The sequence below is a fragment of the Urtica dioica genome, chromosome 11 (assembly GCF_054948205.1).
Source record: "Urtica dioica subsp. dioica isolate 48M chromosome 11, U.dioica_male_clone48M_v1_H2, whole genome shotgun sequence".
Lineage (NCBI taxonomy): Eukaryota > Viridiplantae > Streptophyta > Magnoliopsida > Rosales > Urticaceae > Urtica > Urtica dioica.
Genome location: NC_142766.1, coordinates 19,458,766 through 19,484,535, shown reverse-complemented (window position 1 = coordinate 19,484,535; position 25,770 = coordinate 19,458,766). Strand labels below are relative to the sequence as shown.

Here is a 25,770-nt window from a genome sequence, read left to right as displayed (position 1 = left end):
TGCCCCTTGTCCAACCTTTTATCAGCCAGAGCTATCGAGTCTTTTCTCACAAGTAAGCTCAATCATTGGACGCAAAATTTGAATGCAAGACATGGGTGAACAAAGTGTCTAATCACCGAAAGAGTAATAGGTAACAACAACATAGCTAGTGTTTTCATAGTTTCGTACTTATATACTCTCTTTATTCGGTGGCATAAATACATAATATTATCTTTTAGTTGCACCGTTACTACCAAGATTATTAAAAATGTAACAATAAATTTTAAAGTGGTGGCAGAAATACTGAATGTTAGATTTAGATTGAGTTCAAATTTCACACAAGAGCTCAGTCTCTTTCCACTTCATCTACGACGTTCCACTTCATCTACGACGTTCATGTGGGAGGCTCTACCGGAGGATGACTCGTCAATGTTGAGAATGTCGTCTCGATCGATTCGTCACTGTATCTAACCTCACAGAAACCTAGACCGAATGATTATGACATCATGATCGTCGTCAGAGACCCTTCTTCGATGATGTAGGTGATGACAAATAAACATTTGGAGACGTGAGGTCATATGAGACCCAAACTATGGTCTCGCTTTGCCATAACATCAACTTTTTGTTCAACGGATCAAAGCCAAACAAGCATATATATGGGTCTAGGTGTTAGGAAAGATGCTCGATTGGGTATTCGACGAGTCTCTGACTATGTGTAAGGATAAGTGGAAGAACTCTCTTAAGGAGTTCAAGAAGTCCAAACAGTGCCACGAAAATTCGGGCAAAAATCTTAATCGTCGACGAAAAAAAGAATAAGCGAGTTAATGTTTGAAAACACGAGATCATTAAATATAGATATGCCACCATTTTTTTTTATTATTTATTACATATGAGTTATTATCGTTTACTGTTGTCTAAAGTTAACAACGTGATAATAAAAGTGCAACTAAAAGATAATATTAGCGTTTTATGCTATCGAATAAAATAATGGATATATAAGTATATACACACAAAAAATAGTTATATGTACCCTCATTACCTCTATTTTGTATGAATACTTTGACTCGTGTATAATCGCGATCAATCAGGCGAGGGTTTGATCTACAATAATAGATACAATGATGAAATTGGTTAAGGTGACGTTCTCAACGGCAACAAGTTATCATTTTGCCAAGACTCCAATGGCAACAGTTGTGGCAAAACTAGATAGAGCTTATGCTGCCAAAAAAATGAAAGCACATAAATATTATGTAGTATTATGTCACCTTTTTAAGGTGTATGTTACATATTAATGATATTTGTAGTCATGGTGCAACTAAATGATGATGTTATGTATTCATATCGTCGAAAAATGATTGAGTAAATATAAAAAATACAAAAACATTAAGAATTTATGCCGATGTTACCCCTCATATATTTATCTTGAATATTTCGACAACAAACTTTATAAAGGTAAAATTCAATACAACCTTTAAATCAATACAAATAGACTACCAAAAAAATTCATTTAAACATAATTGTATAATATATTCAATTTAAGCAAAACTTAAGATAAAATTTATGTGTGACATAAGCATATCTGTTTTTATTTTTAATGAATTTAATATAACTAACTGTATATACATATATATTTTAGGAAAAGTGACGGGCGTAATATATAACCATATTATGTCAAAATAAAATAAGAAAAAAAAAAAAAAAAAAAACAGCAGAATCATTTTGGGCCAAACCAAACCCAAAATAAAAGTACAAATAAAAAATCAAGAAGAAAAAACGAATTTGAGTGGCGCCATAGAAAAACACGAGGACCCAAGAACGCCGCCACTTTCGCGCACACAACACAACACAACAATGGCTGTGGTCGGCGTTCTAGCTCTACAGGGGTCTTTCAACGAACACATTGCGGGTCTGTTTTTTATTTTATTTTATCATCTCCTCTCTCAATCGAACAAATGCTTATACATGTCTGTCATATATATATATATACACATATTATGTGTTTGTTGGCGTATTGAATGGGTTGAATTGGCAGCGCTGAGAAGGGTTGGTGTTAAAGGCGTTGAGATTAGAAAGGCAGAGCAGCTTCAGAATGTCTCTTCTCTTATCATTCCTGGTGGAGAGAGTACCACCATGGCTAAGCTCGCCCATTACCACAACCTCGTCTCTCTCTCTCTCTCTCACTCTACATACACACACACACACACACATATATATATATATATATATATATATGCTTTCAAGCTTTGTTCTTTTGTGTGTTAAAAAAACTACCCATAAGTTTGAATTTGCTTGTTGTTGTTTGGTTATGGATGCTGTGGTATTAGATTAGAGCAATTCTGGACTTTTTCAATATAGAATTGTTATTATTATTTTTGTTTTTTTGTTTTTTTTTTTTTTTTGGCTGAATAGAATTAGAATTGTTTGTTTTTATTGATTCCGATTAGTTTCCGGCGTTGAGGGATTTTGTTAAGACGGGGAAGCCTGTTTGGGGGACTTGTGCCGGCCTTATCTTCTTGGCCGACAAAGCCACGGGTTCGTCGTCTTCGTGTTTCTTGTTCTTTACCCAATCAGTTGTCAGTGATTCCATATTCTTTTTTTTTTAAAGTGTTATTGGAAATTGAATTACTTGTAAGTTTGAAACTATGGTGGTGGAAACTTTTCAGGGCAGAAGTTAGGAGGACAAGAGCTGATTGGAGGCCTTGATTGCACCGTGAACAGAAATTTCTTTGGCAGTCAGGTTATAAAAACCCAACTTAGTGTGCTGTAGAATTCGTATTTGCATGTCTATGTGTGCGTTAATTAGCAGTGAAATATCAAAGCTTAATGTTTGTTACGATAGTATTTTAGAAATGCAAAAATCGTGTTCTTGGGTTAAGTTTCCCATCGTAAACACATAAATCGACACAAAGTTTTCGATGGTTTGCTTGTATCTTCGTTTATGTACAAGAAGGGAAAATGAGCTGATTGACTAATAAAGAAAACTAATTTGGATGATTGAGTTTTGTTCTCTGTTTAAGTTTATGTTTGCTTGTATATATTTTATATCGATTGGCTTGTATGCGTTTTTGCATGAATCTGAACCGAGAACTGAATTATCAGATCCAGAGCTTCGAGGCGGAGATTCCGGCGCCGGAGCTATCAGCAAAGGAAGGCGGTCCGGAAACATTCCGGGGAGTTTTCATCCGCGCTCCGGCCATACTTGAAGTGGGGCCCGCAGTTCAGGTCCTGGCTGAGCTTGCTTCTCAGTCCACCGCGGACTCCGATCAAAACTCTGCCTCTGCAAGCGAAGAGGTGTGACATTTGCTCTTTTGCCTCTAGCTCTATGAATCTGTTTATTTCTCTTTATCTTGAAATCATAAGATTAGTTAGGGTCGGTTTGGAACCTGGAAAATAGGAGGGAAGGGAAAATGGAATTCCTCTTATTTTTCTTGTGTTGTTTCGATCGATGGAAAATAAGAGGGGAAAATAAAATGTATAACTTAAGACCGGATTTCATTTTCCTTGGCCGATTTGGTGGAAAATAAAATGTTATATAAATTTGTACATATGAATCCCAATTTTATGTCTCTCTTCTCATCATCCATCTTTATTTTCTCACATAGTTTTCATGACTTCCTAACACAAAATACGAATTTTATATGGTCCCTCCTATTTTCTCTTCCATTTTTGTTTCCTTAGATTTCCACTGTTCCTTGCATTTTCCTATAGTCCCTCCTATTTTCTCTTCCATTTTTATTTCCTTAGATTTCCACTGTTCCTTGCATTTTCCGGGTGCCAAACTTACCCTTACTGAAGAAGGTATTATGGTCATGAAGAAAATGACCAAAGCCAGTTTTCATGAAGCTTAATTCCGCTCTCTCTTTTCTTGATTTATCAAAAACATGTCTGTAAAAGTACGATTTCATAAAATACATTGTTATGATTCTCTTGTCAAGTTGAGAAAGGGGTAAAGTGCGATTGTTCGAGTGATTATGATCGTGTTGAGTAGAAGTACATTGTAACGCCACGGAATTGATCGCTGTCTTTGAACTTGATAAATGATTTAAAAATATAGGGTAAATATAGAGTAATTGTGGCTGTAAGACAAGGGAACTTGCTGGGGACAGCTTTCCATCCCGAACTCACCGCCGATACTCGATGGTACGGCTCTTTTCTTCCACCACTAAATATGGTCATAAAAGATTTACCGGGTTCGGGTATTTTCTGACAAGTGGTTATACAGGCATAGTTACTTCTTGAAGATGATGAGTGAGACCGGAGAAGGATCATCCAGTGGTCTCGCTCCTGTGGAGGCCGATTCAGATTCAGGCCAGCCCAGAATCGACCTTCCCGTATATTATAGTAACATTAAGGAATGAAGTGACTTTTCGTCTTATATATTTTTTATTATTATTATTACTACATTCTTTTCCTAGGCATAGGCCTTACTTCTAGTGCATGATTGCTCCTTATGCATTATAGTTTGTTTGTTGGTTTGTTTGTTTGTTTTTTTCAGCTTAATAATTCTTACAAAGCTATTTGACCTGAACTAAAGGTGATTGGTCTTGTGAGTGTACTAAATAGTTTCAGAGGAAGTGAAACATGTATTGTGTTATAAGTTATAACTTCTAGTTATTGTCTATATATTCATGCAACGATTTAATCTTTTGAGGTTTGGTGATTTAACTCCACAAACTTGTTGTCTTGACTGGTAGATTGGAAAAGGGTGAAGATTCTTTCAGTCATCTTAAAAATGGCAAGCACTTATAATCAGAGTATGACCTGCAAAAAGGTTAAAAAAAAAAAGGAAAAAAAAAGCGAGCAAATTTCCATTAGAGAAACTATCAAGAAACATAAACATATTTATCTTATAAAATATTCCAAAGTAACCTTTTTTCTAACTTTTTTCAATATTAGCCGCTGAACTTTTTAATTTTCGTAAATAACCGTTTTTAGTAACAGATAATTTGATTTCAATAGTTGTTAACCAGATTTCAATAACAGTTAATCATATTTCAATAACAGTTAATCAGATTTGAATAGCTGGATATATTTGAATAACCATTGATTAGATTTCAATAATTTTTAATCAGATTTCAATAATGGTTAATCAGATTTCAATAGTTGACCAGATTTCAATAACCATTTACCAGATTTCAATAACTTTTAACCAAATTTCAATAACAGTTAATCAGATTTCAATAGTTGTTGACCAGATTTCAATAATGGATGATCAGATTTCAATAATTGTTGACTAAATTTTTGAAACATGAAAGTATTTTTGTCTGAAAAAAAGAGAAACGGTTATTAGTGAAATGTTTTGAAAATATGAGTGAAATATGAAAAATGACGCATGTTTTAAATTAATTATGAAATTTGATGTAGGATGAGAGCGTGTTTTTAATAGTTGTATTGAGTATTTAAGTTGTAATTATTTATCGTTTATGATATGACCGTTATTAATTAAAACTTTTGGTTTATATATTTAATAGGCTGTGTATGAGAAAGGTTAAAAATGCCGTACAACACATAACCTCTTCAATCCCATACACAGCACAAGCTCATTTTTTTCATTTTTATTTAAAATGTCCAAGTTTTCTTCATTATCAGTAAGTTTCTTTATCAGTTTTTTATTTTTTTTTTTTTTTTTTTTTTTTATAGTTTTTTTCACGTTTTAGTGAACAATATTTAAAGTTACATTATTAAGAAAAAAAAATAGTGCTGGTTGTGTTAGAGATTGAATTGGTTATGTGTCGTATGACATTTAAGAATATTTTTTACTTTTCTTAAACTTAATTTTTTTTTTTGTCTTTTCTTAAACCTAAATTTTTTGTTTTTCAAATATGCACAAAAGCAATCTTGATTTTCCAATGTTGTAACAACGATGATTTATATAAAGTTTCCCTGAATTTAATTATAAATAAGGAGATGCGTCGTACCAATCGAACCTTGCATCGAAGTTTATCGGTCTCTTTTTCTGTTTATTAATGCAGTACATTTAGTTATTAGGAAAAAAACAAAAACTAGCGATATAAGCCACATAAATATAAGGATTTGCGTTTTTGCTAACATTTTGTAAATTTTTCGTAAATAGCAAAAAAAATTTGTAAATATTTTGTAAATAGTCATATTTATTAGAAATTTATTCTGCGTTTTAAGTTATTTATAGAGTAAATAGATTTACGTGACTATTTACAAAAAATTAACGAAACGTTGACTATTTCCAAATTTATAACACTTCATATGGATAGATAGCCACTCGACCAAAAAAAAAAAAAAAAAAAAAAAAAACTACCATATGTTTTTAGTTATTAAATCCTATTGGAAGAAAAAACTTTAGAGAGGCCGGCGATGAAAGACATATAAAACAAGACCCATACAATTAGGTTATAAAAAAAATTAAAAAATTGTTCAGTTGGCCAACCAATAGTCCGTCAGTGTAAACAATTTCTTTTCACTACTGTAATATGGAACAATTATGCTAAATGGCTACTTATGTCTTGTTTTTTAAGTGCCACTTGTGTCTTTAGTATGATCACTAATTAGCATTCAGTGTCATGCAAATCATTATTTATGTTATTGGATTCGATCAAGAAAATAGCAAAACATGATCAGCCACCGAAATTGGAACTCTATCACGCTTATACTCTGATTATATCCATTTCATTAATTATATTCCCATCAATAATTTACTATAAAAGTCAACTATATATAAGAACTTCAAGTGTCGTTTATCTAAAGAATTTTCTGACTACATTTGTCGTTTACTTTAATTCGTATTTTTGTTATTGAAATCACATTGACTTCAAAAAAATTGGAAAAATTCGATATCAAGTTGTCTAAATCATATAAGCTAAATGTGGCTACTTCTAGCTAGTCTTCCATTCTTGCCGACGATAACAAATCAAAGTAAATGAAAAATAAAGCACTACAAAAACTAATTTTATAAACTCCTATACGTCACCAATAAATATACTCCAATACCATAGATGCAACATGAAGTCGCGTTTCCGTGTCGTGAGAGACGCCATGTGAGATAGGTGGTTTCATCGGAGTGAGATCCGCGAGTTACCATGTGATGTGATTCATTTCACGTTTTGACTTTTCTTTGGTCTAACCACATTAATTCTTTTTCCCTTTTGGACAACATATATATTTGGCAACGGGTATCATCTAAACTTCGTAGATGATACTTCCTATGGTATTTATGTATGTGTGTATTGTGTATATATATACGCGTGCGTGTGTTTTATAGAAACCTTTGGGTTAGGGTTCAAGCAATGAGCAACTAATGGCTGGCTAAACCTAGAAATAAGCAAATATAAGATGTACAGCTGAGAATTAAATTAAATTAAATACATAGAAGTGTACATTGTTGGGATCCAAGGCCATTAGCTCAATTTCCAAAAAAAAAAATGCATAAAGTTCCAAAAAAGCCATGTAATTTTTATAAAATAAATGGGTCTTTTTAATAAATAAAAAGGACATGAGTTATATCTAGAGTAATATGAACGTAAGCGAGTTGGTCCAGCCATTAAGGTTTATGTCTGCTCTGGCCTTTCAAATTTTAATATCATCGATCGTCCGCATAATTATTTTGCAAGGAATAGGAATAGCTCTTCATAACTAGTATTGCTTAAGCTGCATGCCAATAATCCATCATGTTTAAGCGAGCATTTTATTTGTCAACACTAGAAATTCCTCTAGCCAACTTGTAGTAATATTTATTCAACATTCTAAAACAATGCTTCATGTGAAATTCCTCTGCAACTTGTGCTAATGGGTCGGTCATTGCATTAAGGAAAAAATATTCTACTCACAAAACCATTTTTGACCCCGAAGCACGCATTTCTATTATTATTATTATTATTACCATTCACACATACAAAAAGCAATTTTGTTTTTAAAAGCCAGGTCTCTTCTATTTAGTGTGATGTCAACGCATGACCATTAGCTTAAAGATAACCGCGTCTTTACTAACCCAAAACATAAAAAATAAAAGTTAAAGCAAAGCAATAACCAATTAATTAATGAACTCACGTGCTTAACCCGATATTCAAGGCCTTGCTAGCAAACAACCGGACATATATATACACACACTCATGTACTATCCCTCAAAACAATAAGAGATCTCTGAATTGAATAGACATCGAGTATCACACAGATCAGAGAAGAAGAAGAAGAAAAAAAAGAGAGATATTAATTTTAACAAAAGCGCGACATATATATCATATACAGAGAGAGAGAGAGAGAGAGAGAGAGAGAGAGAGAGAGAGAGAGAGAGATGGGTCAAAGAAAGTCGTGGGTTGTAGCGGTGGCGTTGTTGGCGGTGTTCATGATCTCCGTCCAAATAACGGCGGTGACGGCGAAAGATGACGACAAGAAGGGGAAGAAGGGATATTTGGACCCAGCGTCAACGAACTACGTCGTTTTGGAGCCGTCAAGTTCGGGTCGGGAAAGAGGGTTATGCAAGGCCAGAGGGTCGTGCACTGAAAAGACGTTGACTTGCCCCAAAGAGTGCCCAGAGAGGAAGCCCAAGAAGAACAAGAAGCTTAAAGGCTGTTTCCTTGACTGTAGCAGCAAATGCGAAGTCACTTGCAAGTGTAAGACCCTATTATTTCATATACATATGAGTTTTTTTAGGGGCTAATAAAATTATTATAATTTTTTTTTATATTTCAGATAAGGTCATATATAGATTAAAAACTAAGAGATTTTATGGGTTATATTTTTCATAAACTAAAGAGTCCCTCAGTTTTAAGAGGGCAATATTTCTTTGATAAGTCCATACCAAGGATATTAGGTTTTGAATAAGGATATCAGCTCAAACCTTCTTTGAAAAGAAACGAAAACAATAAAAATTCAAAATCAATAAAGTGACGTCGTGCATGTCTTACATTGCATGCATGCATTTACGTACGTTCTACTTCAAACAGTCAGGAAGGCGAACTGCAACGGGTACGGGTCGCTGTGCTACGACCCGAGATTCGTGGGCGGCGACGGAGTGATGTTCTACTTCCACGGCGCCAAAGGCGGCGACTTCGCCATCGTCTCCGACGAGTCTCTCCACATCAACGCCCACTTCATCGGGACCCGCCCCGAGGGCCGGACCCGCGACTACACCTGGGTCCAAGCCCTCGCCGTCATGTTCGACTCCCACACCCTCGTCGTCTCCGCCAACAGAGTCGCCACGTGGCACGACGATGTCGACTCTCTCGCGATCCGCTGGGACGGCCGGGACGTCCACGTGGGGCTCGACGAGTGGAGCGTCGAGACCGAAAAGCGGTTTGTGAGCGTGGAGAGGACCGATGAGGTGAACAGCGTGAGAGTCACGGTTGGCGGGCTTTTGGAGATGGACGTGAAAGTGAGGCCTATAGGGAAGGAGGAGAATCGGGTTCATAACTATCAGATCCCGGCCGGGGATTCTTTCGCTCATCTCGAGACTCAGTTCAGATTCTCGAACCTTTCGGAGCTCGTTGAAGGGGTTCTAGGGAAGACTTACAGGCCCGGGTACGTGAGCCCGGTTAAGATCGGGGTTCCGATGCCGATGATGGGCGGCGAGGATAAGTACCAGACTCCTTCTCTCTATTCTCCGATCTGCAATGCTTGCAGGTTTAAACGCCCTTCGAGCTCCGGTGGTGGTGGTGGTGATGATGATCTTGTTGTTGCCCAGTACTGAATATGAATTGGATGAAGAAAAAAAAGTAAAGACGATGTAATTTGTTTTTTTGTGTTTGATGAAAATCTTAAATGTGCTTATTTTATTGTTATGTGAAAGTTTGAAAAACTTGATGGTTTAAGTAAAAATTGTATTTGTTGTGTCTAAAGGGAGTTAATACACAAATAAAGGGCTATTAAGATTGCTCTTCTATTCATTACTAATTTTTGTGTGGATCAACAAAATTGCTTTTTTTTCTTTCAACCATTGATATTTTGAATTTTTTTTTTTTTTGCTCGATATTGAGATTGTAATTCAATAGATGAACAAAAGTCGGAAGTGAAAGGCAGAGATACAGTAAATAAGAAAACAAATGCTTTGATTTTCTTATGATGAACAAATCACAAGGTCCTTAAATTTGCCTTAAATCGACAAGAGAACTATCATGTTCACTGTCCTGCTATTATTACTAATACTACACTGTGGCTTGACACTTTAGATTTAGGTACTAGCCAAGTGGAAGAAAACAAGGGAAAGAAAAACTCATAATTCAAATAACAATGCAAATACTCTTGGTGATATAGTTCTACAAATTGTAGAACTCAACTTCTAAAGGCTGGTCCTAAGAACTTCTCATGTACAAGAAGCCTCTACTGCTAAGCTCTTGGTCACTCTCTCACAAGGGTCGCCGAACAGCTTTGTTGAAACCGCAACCTTGCAACTCCTTGAGCCAACGCAAGCCTGTACAACACAGAACCCAAACACAGAATTAAAAAAAAAAAACCACCACTACTTCACTCAAACATATTATAATAGTTTGGTATATATTTTACCTTCTGTAAAACTGAGAGAGCAGTTTCACTGCTACAGTTACTGTGGTAGTACTTTCCGCAGATCCCGTGTGGCGTCCCGAAACTCGCGAACTTGATGTCTGTGATGGTCTGGTTCGATGAAGGGCATTCCAGAGAGAGAACAGGCTTGGATCGCTTCCTCGATTTCGAGTCCGAACTCCAGGTTTCGACCGGCGGAAGGTTCGACTCGGACACGTGGGCGCAGAGGCTAGCGACGTTTCTTGCGGCCAAAGCAAGCCGGGTCGGATCGCCGCCGACTTCCTCGAACAGCACCAGAGTGTTTCCGCTCGATTTCAGCCACTCTCTCGGGACGTGGTACAGAGACTGAGATGGCTTGCCACAGTTTTTGCGGCATTTGGTGGCGCTGTAATGTCCTCGATAGTCGCAAGCTTCGCAGCCCTGGGTTGAAGCAATCGCCGTCGGCCAATAGCGACCGATGCTGTTTCCGTTCACCCACGCCTCGCCTTTTCCCATTCCCGTGAAGTCGATTGCGACGGGGCTATTTCCAGATGGGGCGTCAAAGCTCGTCTGCGTAAAAAAAAAAAATTAATAGTAAGTATTTAGCAATTACATCCGCCTGGAAATTTTTTTTTATTTTTTTATTTTTTACCTTGTACCAGGTTAAAGGTTGCTTCTTGGGAACATCGGAGTCCGTGTTCCAGAGAGAAGAATTTCCGGTGCCGAGATCCAAGTCTTCACCTTTAAGTCCGATCTGGACATGGAAAAGTTAGTATTTTTGGAGATGATATTGATTGTTCTGTTTTTATTTTATTTTATTTTTTTTCTGTTTGGGACTAACCTGGTATGTCCATTTGTGAGAAGAGAGGTCAAGAGCAGCACCGCCCATAGAGCTCTTTAGCTTCACAGGACCTGTGATTCCCGCTCCCTTTTTGTCGAAAAATGATCCATAGTTCTGAGGATAATTGTAACGTAGAATTAGCCTAAGAAAAAAAAACAATTTATGTAGTAGAAATTGAATTAGTCTGTCAGTCAACAATGCGAACCTGAAGACCAACAGTCAAACTCAGAAGATCAATGGTGTTTTTTCCCTGATTCAGTGTGACAGGGATGTCTAATGAAACCTTGTAATCGTCACTGTTGTTTCCTCTTCCACTTCCTACATGAATCGATTTGAATAAACACGCAGAAGTTATACAGAAGTCGAAAAGGATTCAAGAATATCAACTTATATTAGTATCTTATTGTGAATTCTATGATCACCTGCGAGTTTCTTATTGACAAAAGCATGCACAGCGTGGCCGAGAGATTGCACATGAAGAACGGTTTGAGAACCATCAAAGAACGGTTCGTCGCCTTGGATATTAAGGCTGTCAAGTTTAACATAGAGAGTTTCTTTCTTAGTCCATGTAGAGAATATAATATCAATTAGCTAAAAAAAATTAATACTTAAATGTAATTATTTAAAACCATTACCTCAATGAGTACCATAAATAGTCGCTTTTATCAGCTGTTGTATTGATTTGCTCCAACAATCCGGTTCTGGAAAATGCATCGTCCTTCGAAATTCCAATGGGTTCGTTTATCCAGCTCCACGATGAGGGCAAGGATTCCGTGTCGACCTCGCTCCTAAAAGACTGGCGAGTAAAGCTTGGTTTTGTTGTCAAAGCATTAATCTGTCCAAAAAAGAAAACCCACATTAAGTTTTTTTTTTTCTTTCAATTGTTGTCCTGATGAACAAACAGTGAGAAATGACGTACCTTGGCAGTGTTGTACGCGACAGTCTTACAATCCGGTAGAATGCTCACAGACCAAGCCGGAACGTCATAGGAATTTCCATTGAAAGTCATGGTGGCACTGGATCTCGTGTCCGTGTTCGCGAGAAAAGCAACGCACCCGGATTCCGTTTTATAAACAGCCGTCTGAAATTTAAAAAAAAAAATTGTTACAAAAATATATCCATTGTTCCGAGGAGGACTCTTATAAATTTTGGACAAAAAAAAAATATAGATATATAGATATATATACCTCCAAGTTTTTGCCGGGAGCAGCATAAGCTGGATCGGTGGCCACGAGAGTTGCTTCGACTTGCTTCAAGATCATGTGAAGGTCTCTCAGATGTCCCCACTTAGGCTGGCTTGGAATACCTGGCAAAAATCAATTCAATATTCGATGAGGATGAGAAATACACACGGTGAAATATAACAAATACATACCGTACTCATCGAGCGGAGCATCATAATCGTAGCTCGTGGAAATGAAGGGTCCACCGGTAGTGCGACCGAAGTTTGTACCTCCATGGTACTGTGAAAAAAAAGTAATCAAATCAGATTTAAATTATATAATTGACATAACATATATGCAATGAAAATTCATAGCTACGAAGTACCATGTAATAGTTCTGGAAAGTTCCACCGCGCTGGTAGAAACGAGCAACAGCGAACGCAACATCTTCCGTTGGCCTGGAAGGCAATGAGCCCCCGAAAGCAAGAAACCTGGAAGAAGAGAACAAAAAAAAAAAAAAAAAAACCATCAAATGACTTATAGGTACAGAACATAGACTTATGTTTCATTAAAAAGAACAAAAATATACCATCCAGTCCAATTCTCGGTCCACATTTTGGGTTTGTTGTACGAGTTCGGGGTGAATTGATCGCAGTAAAATCCATTGCAAGTGTTGATCTGCAACAAGCCACTCGTTAGAATAATTAAAAAAAGAAAAAAAAAGAGTGTATAGATCAATGAGATTCATCGGAGAAAAAGGTCTCACGATAGGATCGGGAGCGTCTTCTTGCTGACACATGACCCACGGAACTCCAGTGTCCATAGCCAAAGCCATACCCGCCGACCATCTGATGTACGACTTCCCTGAAGCCCCGTATGGCTCCGCAATGTTTCCATACTCGTTCTCAATCTGAAACCAACACAACATTCCCATATTTTCAAGCCGAGAAATCGAAAGAAAAAAAATCCTAATTAAAAAAAATGAATCAAACCTGAGATAAGATAATGGGTCCACCCTGGGAAGCGTAGAGATTCTCTTGCTTCATCAGGCTGATTATCTTTCCGGTGAATCGCTTCATTTCGGCCTGAAAAAAACAACGAGAACGTATAGCTTTGTTTTAGTCATAGCAAAGTCTCAAACAAGTGAGAGACACTAGAAAGGAAAATGAGAAACCGACCTTGTAAGGGCCGTTATCGGTTCGAAGCTCGACTCCGGGGACGAAATGCAGCCACACAGGGAAACCACTGACAGAATTTGAATCAGAAAAACCATAGATGTATCTTCTGATATCTAATAAAAACCCAAATTCAGAAACAGTGAGAATTTCACACTGTACTTACCCATAGTTCCACTCAGCGCAAACATAAGGACCGATCCGTAAATGCACATACATACCGGCCTCACCCACGGCCTTGACGAACCGGACCAGATCTTTGTTTCCTTCGAAATCATACTGAGAGAAGAACACAACACAACCACAATTTCAGTATATGGAAGATAAAAAAAGAAAAGAAAAAAAAGGCATTTCTATTTCAGGAAAAAAAAAAACAGAGAGCTAGAATTTGAAACCTGGCCTCGACTTGGCTCGTGAATGTTCCAGAAAACGTAAGTCTCGATCACATCAAGACCACCTTCCTTTGATTTCTTAATCAAGTCTGGCCACATCTACATTCCAAAAAAGAAAAAGAAAAAGAAAAAAATTACAACTATACATCGACTATATTGTGTGTATACATAACATTCACACACACACACACACACACACGTGTATATATATATATATATATATAGAGAGAGAGAGAGAGAGAGAGAAACCTGAGGAGTGCTTCGAGGATAATGAATAGAGCCAGAGACCAAAAGCCTTCTCTTCCCATCGATCACCACCGCTCTGTGATCGTACGTCACGTTCACGGCGAAAGCCGTGGTCGCAAGCAAAGCCAAAGCCGAGAGAAAAAACACGCCTCTCATTTTCGCTAACCTCTACGAAAGAGAAACAAAAAGAAGGAGTAAATATTCGTCCAAATGATTTCTCTGAAGCTCGTGGTTGTTAGTAAATGACACGTCACTTACTTTTCTTCTCCTCTTCGTTAGCTCAGTGGAAAACTGAATGACTGTTTTAAATGTGCGTGTGCGAGTATTTATAAGAGGAAAGCGAGAGATTAAATAGGATTGTGGTTAATTAATTGTGGGTCAGTTCGCGCGGTTGAGGTGGAAGATTTTTTTTTTTTTTTTTTTTTTTTTTACCATTGAACGAGTCTAGTCGGGAATTTGTTAACATATTTATCATAAAACGATATTTTTGTTAATTTTTTTTTAAAACGACGTATATTTTTTTGTTGAAGACTACAAGATACACATTTGTAGTATTTTTTGTTATATGCACCAGAAAATGTAAATGGGTAAACATGAACTGAAATACATATAGTATTCATTATTAATTTAGAAAGAGAGATACCCTAGTATTAATAAAAGATTCCGTTAATTATTATTATAAGCTTGCTTATTTAGTTAATACTAAATACTCTTCAAGTATCACATTAGTAATTTGCAAAGTGTAGCGTTACATTTACGCTTTTACTCATTATTAAGTAACATTAATTAGTTTATACTTGGATTATTCTGTTTTTTTAGACAGTTTTTAATATAATATCTTTTTTAACAGTTTTTAATTTGTTTTAAGATTTATAGTAATTGTTATGATCACTATTAGAATTAATACTCCAATGTTATTAACTTGTGTGGTAAATTATGCATTGTTTTGACCAGATCAGTGGCACAGGGAGGCTCGCTTGTGTTGTACACTTGAAAATGTACTGACGTAGACATTTGACTTTTTTTTTTATCTTATATATAATTTTAAAAAAGTTTGGTCTTCAGATTTCCAAATGATAGAGAATTAATTGATATAGACTTCGAAATGGAACTACCACATCAAAAATAATAGGGATGGAAATCTGAAAATTCAGCACAGAAATATGAAACCACCCGGAACAAGAATTCCACTTTTTTGTGCAGGGAAAGTTTATTTTCAATCCCCCTTTTTTATAGTTTTTCTCTATTGTATTCATCATAATATTTAATCGCCTTTATATTTTTTAATAACCCTATATTTTGTATTTATCACTAGGAAATCACTTTTTTTCGTCCAGAAGAAGAAGAGTGTCGGTTATTAGTTCCGGATAATGTGTACACGGATTAGGAACTGAAAATAATATATCTAAATTGTTGCATAGATTGGATAACCTTTTGTGATATTTTAAGATAATGATGTCTGCTGTGTGTGTATATTCATACTTACATGTCATGGTACGTAGCGATTGCATTACAATTAATTTGAGACCCATATATAAAAATATACATATCCACTACTTCTATTTTGGTGTATAATAATACACGTGCATGGTCCAAAATTCCCAACTAGTGCACTAACTGGATCGTGTGAACAATTGAATATTAGGGGGGAAATATTAAACTCATTTTTCCATAAATATTTAGAAACAAGCGGGGTACCCGCGCGTTGCAGCGGAGCAAAGATGCTTGTTGCATTTTTATGATAATAAGTTAAAAATTTAATTTATTAATTTTTTATCATTAAAAATAACAAATAGTTTTGTTAAAATATGTAGACTAAAGACTTGCAATGATAAATATTTAGTCGAAATAATTACAATAATATATATATATATATATATAAATAAATCATATAATATTATTTATATATGAGACCAACCAATAAGACTATTAGAAAATACTGAGTGGGTAATAAAGATATACGTTTTTTTTTTAATTATGTACAAAATAAAAGAAAACACTTAATTTGATAAGATAATAATTTGTGAAAATGTAATTTTGTATGCTTAAGAAAGTCAAAGTTTTTTAATTTGAAAAAATAATAATAATAATAATACAATTTTTCCCCTTAAGTTAATTTCCCATTCAAATTAAAATTTTACAACCCCAAATTCTAGGGACGTTAGTATTTTTTTTTTTAATACATAGATCCCTTTTAATTTTTGTTAATACATTGTATTCGAATTAAAAATTACGACACGTCACTTACTTTTCTTCTCCTCTTCGTTAGCTCAGTGGAAAACTGAATGACTGTTTTAAATGTGCGTGTGCGTGTATTTATAAGAGGAAAGCGAGAGATTAAATAGGATTGTGGTTAATTAATTGTGGGTCAGTTCGCGCGGTTGAGGTGGAAGATTTTTTTTTTTTTTTACCATTGAACGAGGTCTAGTCGGGAATTTGTTAACATATTTATCATAAAACGATATTTTTGTTAATTTTTTTTCTTTTAAAACGTCGTATATTTTTTGTTTGAAGACTACAAGATACACATTTGTAGTATTTTTTGTTATATGCACCAGAAAATGTAAATGGGTAAACATTAACTGAAATACATATAGTATTCATTATTAATTTAGAAAGAGAGATACCCTAGTATTAATAAAAGATTCCGTTAATTAATATTATAAGCTTGCTTATTTAGTTAATACTAAATACTCTTCAAGTATCACATTAGTAATTTGCAAAGTGTAGCGTTACATTTGCGCTTTTACTCATTATTAAGTAACATTAATTAGTTTATACTTGGATTATTCTGTTTTTTTAGACAGTTTTTAATATAATATCTTTTTAACAGTTTTTAATTTGTTTTAAGATTTATAGTAATTGTTATGATCACTATTAGAATTAATACTCCAATGTTATTAACTTGTGTGGTAAATTATGCATTGTTCTGACCGGATCACTGGCACAGGGAGGCTCGCTTGTGTTGTACACTTGAAAATGTACTGACGTAGACATTTGACTTTTTTTTATCTTATATATATTTTTAAAAAAGTTTGGTCCTCAGATTTCCAAATGATAGAGAATTAATTGATATAGACTGCGAAATTGAACTACCACATCAGAAATAATAGGGAAGGAAATCTGAAAATTCAGCACAGAAATATGAAACCACCCGGAACAAGAATTCCACTTTTTTGTGCAGGGAAAGTTTATTTTCAATCCCCCTTTTTTATAGTTTTTCTCTATTGTATTCATCATAATATTTAATCGCCTTTATATTTTTTAATAACCCTATATTTTGTATTTATCACTAGGAAATCACTTTTTTTCGTCCAGAAGAAGAAGAGTGTCGGTTATTAGTTCCGGATAATGTGTACACAGATTAGGAACTGAAAAGAATATATCTAAATTGTTGCATAGATTGGATAACCTTTTGTGATATTTTAAGATAATGATGTCTGCTGTGTGTGTATATTCATACTTACGTGTCATTACGTAGCGATTGCATTACAATTAATTTGAGACCCATATATAAAAATATACATATCCACTGCTTCTATTTTGGTGTATAATAATACACGTGCATGGTCCAAAATTCTCAACTAGTGCACTAACTGGATCGTGTGAACAATGGAATATCAGGGGGGGGAAATATTAAACTCATTTTTCCATAAATATTTAGAAATAATTAATAATGAAAGCCTAGTTCGGGATATAAAGAATACCACGACAAATGTCGTACTCAAACGCGTCGTGTAGAATCTGGCTTTCATTAAAATTGAGATATGGTTATTCCTTTTTGTTGTTCATACGTTGGATTTTCATCATCTATTGCGTTTATTCAAGTCCAACTCCAACAAAGAAAACGTATGCTATACGTAATTTTTTCTTTTGGAAAATATATCATAAAATGAACTAATTGATTAAGAGTGAAACAGGAATCTTTTTTTTTTTTTTTCGTGCTTATTAATTTACCTCAAAGATATCATAAAACCTGTGTTTCCTTTTGCATGCCAGTTACAAACAATGTGACAAAACATTAGAGAGTGCTATTATGAGAGAATAAATTGAGACATGTGTGATTATTGACTTATCATAAAAATGGGCAATTAAAACATAATCCTTGGTCGTTGTCTAAGGTTTAGAGATTACGGTCTACATACACACATACAGGCCTTAGATGTGAGGACTAGTGTGTGGGTATGAATGGGCATTAACTACCAAACAAGTGTAGCCCAACAAGAATATTTAATGGACGGTGCGACAATTGTAGAAAGTGGTCCTAATAACTTAATGATACTACAATGCTTTGATTTTGCTTTGAAATGTCTTCGATTTTCATCTGATTATCGTCGGAATTTTGTTTTTTTTTTTCATAAATACCAGGATTTCATAACAGATTCGAATACTATAATTTAGTGACATATTTTCACGGATACCAAGATTTTGTGATAAAACGGTAAGGAATTTCATGATTTCGTGATCGATTTTCAATCAATATTAATTATTATCATGAAAAGTCAAATTTATAACAATATCATAAAAGTTAATATATAAATCTCACATTAAAAGAAAATCTCAAAAATACTAAAATAGTCTCCTATGAAAAGGAAAGGAACCCACGGGCAAAATAAAAGAAAACATCAATATACAAAATATATTTTGTCCAAATTATAAACTAAACCAAGCAGATATATATCTCATATTTTATAGAATAGGGTTGCAACAAGCTTGGCGATTTTGGGTGGCCTTCTTCTCTGCAACGGCTGAAATTCGCGAGCTACAATTTTAGATTTTCCTCGAAATAATTGATCTACCAGCGGGACGAGTTAGGATAAAAAGATTGACACTGATCTATTTGATTTCTTCGAAAAGTCCATGTATATACATGTTCTTGAGGATGGATTATTCTTGAGTATGCCAATTTCGAATACTATATCTTAAAATGAACACTATGCCTATATGGAAAATTAAGTATAATTCACATCTCCTTCCAAATAAATAATAATATAAAATATGAAATGTTAGATAAAATAAAATGTATAAATTCTAAAAAGGGGAAAATATCAATTGTTTACCCTAAGTTTTAGTCAAATAACGCTTCTATACCATGAGTTTTCATGTTGATCACAATCACAGTTTCTAGTTTATTATTAATTTAACCCCTAAATTTTACAAATCACTAAAATATATCTCTTATTATAAAATTGGGTTGACTTTTACCCGTGAAATTAACAAAAAGACATAACTTATGAGTTTAATTTATGCCATTTTGGTGATTCACAGGTAAATTAATACACTTATTGAAGCTCACTAGTTAGTACATTTGTCTTGATTATATACATATATATATTAATCTTGAAAAAAAAAATCCTCAATTTTACTCATATTTAGGTCCAATCTCAAAACTAGACCGTTATTTTTTAGGAGAAATGTTTAGAATTGCTCTATTTTTTTTAGTGGTAGGCTTCTATGTCCTATTTCACATTTGTTTCCAAATCATTGTTATTTTTTAGTGTAAAATTTTATGTAAATGTAAAACATTTTTAAGAAGAAAAGATGGAAGAGACATAAAAATCTATCAATCTCAAAATAAGAGTAATAAATTCCATTTTCTCATTTTGTTTTAGTGGTATGCATATAAAGTTTATAAACCTATCTTTATCAAAATAAGGGTCGTTAGTGTTGTTTTTGCCCATTTTTTTAATGCGTTAGGGGGTCTGACGACACGTCGTTTGCATGTGTCATTGAAGATTGAAACGACCGTCGGATTATCATATCCCACAAAATAATAAAAACCAATTAAAAATAAATATAAAAACGCTAGACGAGAACAGGCAGCTCTAATGGCGTCGCCAACAGCAAAATCGGTAGCAGAAAAGAGCAAGAAAAAACCAGTAAAAACCCTAGCTAAAGATACAACGAAGCCGAAGGCAAAGCTGAGCAAGACGTCCAATGGCGCTTCAAGTGAGGTTCGAGCTTCGACCACCGACTCCGAACGCAAAGCAGCGACAAAGAAGCCCGAGCGGAAGCCGAAGCGAGAGCGAAGCGCGAACGACATAGACGACGAGAATTCCGTGAACAAGTTTCCGATGGAGCGAGTTCGGCGGATCATCAGAGGCGATGACTCCGAGATTCGCGTCACCAACGAAGCCGTTTTCCTCGTCAACAAAGCTGCGGTACTGTTTTTAGGTTTTTCGATTTTATCTCTGATGAAGATTTAGGTTCTTTAAGCTCTCTGCTAAAACAAATGTGTTTTTGAACACAGGAGATGTTTCTTGAGAAATTCAGCGAAGAATCGCACGCGTGTTGTGTTGAAGATCGCAAGAAATCGCTCAGTTACAATCATCTCTGTAATGTTTTTCTCTTGCCCTTACATATTAAGATTTATAGTCTTAAAAAAAATCTAATTGATCTAAAACAAATGTACACCTTAATAATCGTCACTCGCTTGAGATGGACTCTGGTCGATTAATCTTTAGGAATCGAAGCGAGTGTTGTGAAAAGTTGTTAATGACCACGAAAACAATGACCTTCCATGAACTTGTTCGTGATTTGAAGCATTGGTTTGTTTGGAACGATTATAAAGTTAATTTGACCATGGTGTTAGGGAAGGCCAGAAATGAGTTAGCTAAAGCAGTTAAGTATGAAGTAGGATAAGATTGGTTTCATGGGATTTGACCATGGACATTATTCTTAGGGTTACATGTGATAGTTTACAAACTTTGCTTTTACTTTTCTCTCTGTTTCATGGGTAGTGAACTACTGATTATGTACAGTAGATTTGAGTGCGATAGGTTTCGTTATAGTTGCAAATTAAGAGCATTTGAAAGATGTATTTCAATATATCTCCTTGTTGGTGATTCATTTTTCCTAAAAATGCAATGTAAACATGTTTGGGTTCATCAGATTATGACAAAGGCCTTGTTATTGAAAACATTTTCGTTTTTTATTTGTTTCAGCATCAGTTGTTAGCAAATATAACAGATACGACTTCCTTTCAGGTATGTTTGCTGTGATACTCGTGATATCTCATATATTAGCCTACCACAATATTTGCCCTCTGAACTGTATCTCAATATGAAATGTGCAGATTTTGTGCCTGTGAAAGTAAAAGCCCAAGATGCGTTAGCAGAGATGATGTCAATAGAGCCAGAAGAAGCCTAGCATTGTAGTGAATATGGTAGAGAGACTATGAGGAAGCACGTTATTTTTGATATATTTTTTTAGCTCGTCGCTCTGTTTTGTCACACCCAAAGAACCAGTTCGTGCACATAAATTCACGCCCAGTTTTTGTGAAAAGTGACGTTTGGGAAATGTGAGACAGAGGAGCTTTGTTAGAAAGTTGGTCCCATTTACCGGGGAGCTGATGAGGTTGCGTTCTTGGTGCAGATATGTATAGCCTGAATTGTTCTCACAGTGGCTATATTCGTTTTCTTGTTAATCAGCGATGTAGGTTTTTCATAACCTTTTGGAATCTAGTATTAGAATGAAAATTGTAGATTTTACATTAAGAAACCGAATGAAATCATAGAAAAGCAGAAGTTTTATGCCCCTGTGACGATTTACGCTTTTTTTCAATTTTTTTCGTCTTGCAATTGACTTAAAATTTCAAGTTAGTTTGATACAGGATTATGATAGACCTACAAGGGTGATTTAGTGATTTATTTCTTTAGTTATATGCCGGTATGAATATGTTATTAGGGGCTAGACTTATCAAGTTGCTACTTTATTTTCTTTAGCATTAAATTAGTATAATCAGAGAGATTAGTACCCATCTTGAACTGAGAGCGGTTAGACAGGTCGGAGTTTGGACTCAAAGTCCAGGAGGTCGGTAATAATATGTTCGGACCAAGGTTACAAATGCGACCAAAGAGTAGTTCTTTCTAGTTTGGGAATTGGATGGACCGTTGCAGAGAAGTAGAATAGGGCTCTCTTTGGACTGTTTCATGACCACGTGACATTGATCATGGCAATTCGGCGTTTCTGAAGCCATTCAGAGCCACGACAGTGGATCAGAGTTAATTTGGTGTAGTTGGTTCTGATAATGGATCGGACACGCTATGGCGCTCTGGGTGTTGAGTCGACAAGGAGCGGCAAATGATCTCGAATCAATCAAGAGTTTTAGTGATGTTATTTTTTTTTAGATTTAGCTAAAGGATTGGCCAAACGCCATTCACCGCTGTTGTTTTTCTCCCGAAGGATTAGGGTTGGCGAGTTTGTTTGCAAAATGGTCCCATTCTTTTTGAAGAATTCAATCACTCTGATGTGTGATCTATTTCCTAGCTCCACAACATGTACATATACAAGTATGGTTTCAGTGAAAGGTTCATGCTTTAAAAAGGGGAAAGAAAAAAAAAATTGTCCTCAAAAGACTGATACTCTACTCCAAATTTCCATAGTTTATTGTAGTGAATAAGATCAAACAAGAAAATATAGGCCGTATTGCAAGTGTACAGTCATGGGCTAGGTTCTTGATCAGAAGTTATTTTTAAGTCTTAACACAAGGGAGGTTTGTGTCACCTAAATTTTCATATTTTTTCCTCAATCAAATTAGCATATACTTATGACATATTATTTATATTCAGCTTCTAGCTATTTCCCACCGGTAGTTAAGAGAGGTGATATTTTCCAGTCAGGAAAACGATCCAAGACTTTTTTTTGTGTGTGAAAGTGAAACCATTCTCTTCCCCTCAATGAAACTGATGTGTGAGAGATCCACCCATTCACGGTCACACACTAATAATTAATTTCATAATATATGAAAACAGCAAAAAAAAAAAGAAAAAAAAAAGAAAAGGAACGCTACTACACTAGAGTCACTTCACTTGAACTTGTAACAGCGAAACTAAAGCATCATTGTCATTTCTTGCGTTGTGACAACTACATCAAAAAGTTATTATGATCATTCTATATTTTCCTGCTTGGTTCCAAAGCAAACTATCTTATACTATTACAGCTCGCAAAAAAGCTCTATTCTGATATCTCACTAATACCTTCCATGCAAGACACCCCACATCTAATTAGTTACGACATTACATATAATTTCTATCTCACAATTAATAAAGCTTATATAAAAACCCCCTCTAATCCCTCACAATCCCATGCATCATCAAACACTCTCCCACAACTACACTCCCATATCTTCATAATTCTCTTCAATAATAATAAAAAAAATGAAACAAACTCCAATGACCCTCCTATTAATCCTCACTCTAACCCTAACCACCACCACTACCATGGGAGCCCGAACTCACTCCCCGGCCCAATCCCCGGCCGCCGAAAAACCCCCGGCTCAAACCCCGGCCGAAACCCCATCCAAGTCCGCGGAAGCCCCGTCGGAGAATATCCCGGTGGTGGAAGCCCCGCCGCGGAAGGCCAAGCCCGCCCCGCCGGACGTGGCAAAGATCCTCGAAAAGGCCGGCGGGTTCGGACTCTTCGCTCGGATCCTCAGAAGCACACAGGTGGCGAGCCAAATGGAGGTCCAGCTCAACACGACGGCGAACACGCTGACGGTGCTGGCTCCGACGGACTCGGCGTTCTCGGGGCTGAAGCCGGGGACTCTCAACTCCCTCACGGCGGAGCAGAAGGTGATGCTCGCTCAGTACCACGTGCTTCCATCGCTGGTCTCGCTGCCCAACTTCCAAACCCTAACCAACCCCGTGAGGACTCAGGCCGGGGACTACTCGCTCAACGTCACCACCGCCGGCGGAAACTCGGTCAACTTCTCCACCGGAATGGTCAACGCCTCCATCTCCGGCACCGTCTACGCCGACGATCACCTCGCCGTGTATAAGCTCGACAAGGTCTTGCTTCCGCTCGAGATCTTCGCGCCGGGAAGACGGAAGCTGGCTCCGGCCCCGGCTCCGGCGGCGGCGGCGACGGCGAAGCCCAAGAGGGATGACAGGGACGACTCGGGATCTTCGGAGTCGGAGGAGTCTGCTGGCGGTGACGGTGGCGGCGGCGGCGGCGGAGGAGGAGGCTCCCATGCGGCGGCGTTGGGGGCTTCCGGTGGAGTTAGAATGGTGAGAGATTGTATTGGTCTTGTGGCTACCGTCGGAGTTGTGGTGTTTTTGTGGGGGTGATATGTAAGATTTTCTCATTCAGGTTTTGGACGTGATTGGCTTGTGGGTTATTTTATGATTATTTTGTTTTGAGTATTTTCTATTTTGAATAATATTGTTTGCTCGATGGCGTTGATGGTATCTCGCTTTTTTTTTCTTCTTCTTTTTTTTGTTTGGCATCAAATTGTAACTCACTCTTGAACTATATAGTTTGGTTGTATTGGGTAATTCATTTTTTTTTATAAGATTGTATTGGGTAACTCATTGTAGTACTATTGTTCCTCTATATTTCATATATATATATATATATAACTCTTTTAATGGGAAACAGAAACGATAGGATAAACAAATATTAGATAATAAGTATTCATTGTTATATTAAATTAGAAAAAAAAAAAAAACTTGAGTAATTATATTTTTTAATATAAAACGAAAATAGATGAAATTAGTAATCATAATTACTATATATATATAAGGAAAAGGTTATCTTTGATTGGTTTATATTAGATAATTTTTTTAAATATAAATGAAATCAATGTCAAATTTTTTATACTATTCAAGGTATCTACCTATATATTATAAATATGAATGAAATTTTATTGTTCATAAAAACATACAATAAGATTGTATCTTTTTGTTTGAGTGGCTAATTATATGTAAATCATGTGAAACTGAGTAATATCATCACCGCTTAGGCCACTATGTTGTTTGTTTGGGTTTAAACTTTAAATAATACACGAAATTGTATACACACCTCTCTCTCTCTCTCTCTGAGAGAAACGCCAATATCATAATGTATAAAGTATATTTAGTTTTGATTGGAAGAAAAAAGAAAAGTGTAATAGTTCTAATAAACATATTTTTTATTCCTTCGTAAAATTCTGCAGCAAAGTGTGGCTTATATATTGCGAGTATATAAATATAAACGGTGGAGAATCATCATTGGTGTATAATTATTAGTATAAATTTTACATTTCAATAAAAATTAATGGGGTCTCTCCATTTTACGCTTGTCGTTTTGTATATAAAGTACATACTATTTAACGACGTTGTATTAAACTCTAATAATACAGTGTGCGTGAATTTATAAAAAAAATGGCTGTACATATATACTTAAAAAAATTTAGTTGGATACACTCAAAATTAAAAACCTAAATCTAAAGCTAAATAGTATTCCAATTTCAAATTCGAAAAACATAAACCCCCAAATTCAAATTCGAAAGACTTAATTCAAAAACCTAAATACCTAAATTCATATTCATTGTTAGACGAAGATGGAAGAATTCGACGGCGGCCGATGATACACTTAAGGTATAATAGTGATATGATACTAAAAGTAAATATTAAATCTTTTACCGGCCAGGAAAAAATATATAGTAGTCAAGTGTATCAGCAAAAAACTTTAAATATTTATACCAATATTTCTTTTGAAGAAATATATATATATATAAAATTTAATTTGTAGAATTATATACACCCAAG

The 25,770-nt window shown here is 35.5% G+C and overlaps 4 protein-coding genes and 1 pseudogene across 4 annotated transcripts; 4 read left to right on the top strand and 1 right to left on the bottom strand.

The window, feature by feature from the left end:
* The first annotated feature begins 1,722 nt into the window (after nucleotides 1–1,722).
* PDX2 (pyridoxine biosynthesis 2) lies at nucleotides 1,723–4,600 on the top strand. Its single transcript, XM_089630203.1, has 7 exons — nucleotides 1,723–1,885; nucleotides 2,012–2,139; nucleotides 2,424–2,511; nucleotides 2,643–2,716; nucleotides 3,079–3,270; nucleotides 4,034–4,119; nucleotides 4,202–4,600. The coding sequence occupies exons 1-7, from the start codon at nucleotides 1,831–1,833 to the stop codon at nucleotides 4,335–4,337; spliced, it is 759 nt and encodes a 252-aa protein (XP_089486329.1). The 5' UTR covers nucleotides 1,723–1,830; the 3' UTR covers nucleotides 4,338–4,600.
* Nucleotides 4,601–8,083: 3,483 nt separating this feature from the next.
* LOC149382075 (uncharacterized) lies at nucleotides 8,084–9,785 on the top strand. The gene is made up of 2 exons (XM_089630202.1): nucleotides 8,084–8,561; nucleotides 8,895–9,785. Exons 1-2 carry the CDS (start codon nucleotides 8,243–8,245, stop codon nucleotides 9,635–9,637), a joined length of 1,062 nt encoding a protein of 353 aa, XP_089486328.1. The 5' UTR covers nucleotides 8,084–8,242; the 3' UTR covers nucleotides 9,638–9,785.
* A 184-nt stretch (nucleotides 9,786–9,969) lies between these two features.
* On the bottom strand, nucleotides 9,970–14,456 carry BGAL8 (beta-galactosidase 8). Its single transcript, XM_089630201.1, has 18 exons — nucleotides 14,246–14,456; nucleotides 14,000–14,095; nucleotides 13,771–13,883; nucleotides 13,608–13,674; nucleotides 13,422–13,514; nucleotides 13,196–13,339; nucleotides 13,019–13,107; nucleotides 12,815–12,920; nucleotides 12,642–12,729; nucleotides 12,454–12,572; nucleotides 12,186–12,347; nucleotides 11,902–12,101; nucleotides 11,689–11,795; nucleotides 11,472–11,584; nucleotides 11,267–11,380; nucleotides 11,078–11,179; nucleotides 10,450–10,995; nucleotides 9,970–10,357 (listed from the first exon to the last, which is right to left on the bottom strand). Exons 1-18 carry the CDS (start codon nucleotides 14,396–14,398, stop codon nucleotides 10,250–10,252), a joined length of 2,520 nt encoding a protein of 839 aa, XP_089486327.1. The 5' UTR covers nucleotides 14,399–14,456; the 3' UTR covers nucleotides 9,970–10,249.
* Nucleotides 14,457–20,050: 5,594 nt separating this feature from the next.
* Nucleotides 20,051–21,785, top strand: NF-YC10 (nuclear factor Y, subunit C10). Its single transcript, XM_089630204.1, has 4 exons — nucleotides 20,051–20,403; nucleotides 20,493–20,577; nucleotides 21,187–21,228; nucleotides 21,318–21,785. Exons 1-4 carry the CDS (start codon nucleotides 20,071–20,073, stop codon nucleotides 21,389–21,391), a joined length of 534 nt encoding a protein of 177 aa, XP_089486330.1. The 5' UTR covers nucleotides 20,051–20,070; the 3' UTR covers nucleotides 21,392–21,785.
* A 1,517-nt stretch (nucleotides 21,786–23,302) lies between these two features.
* LOC149382072 (fasciclin-like arabinogalactan protein 12 pseudogene) lies at nucleotides 23,303–24,567 on the top strand (annotated as a pseudogene).
* Nucleotides 24,568–25,770: the final 1,203 nt, after the last annotated feature.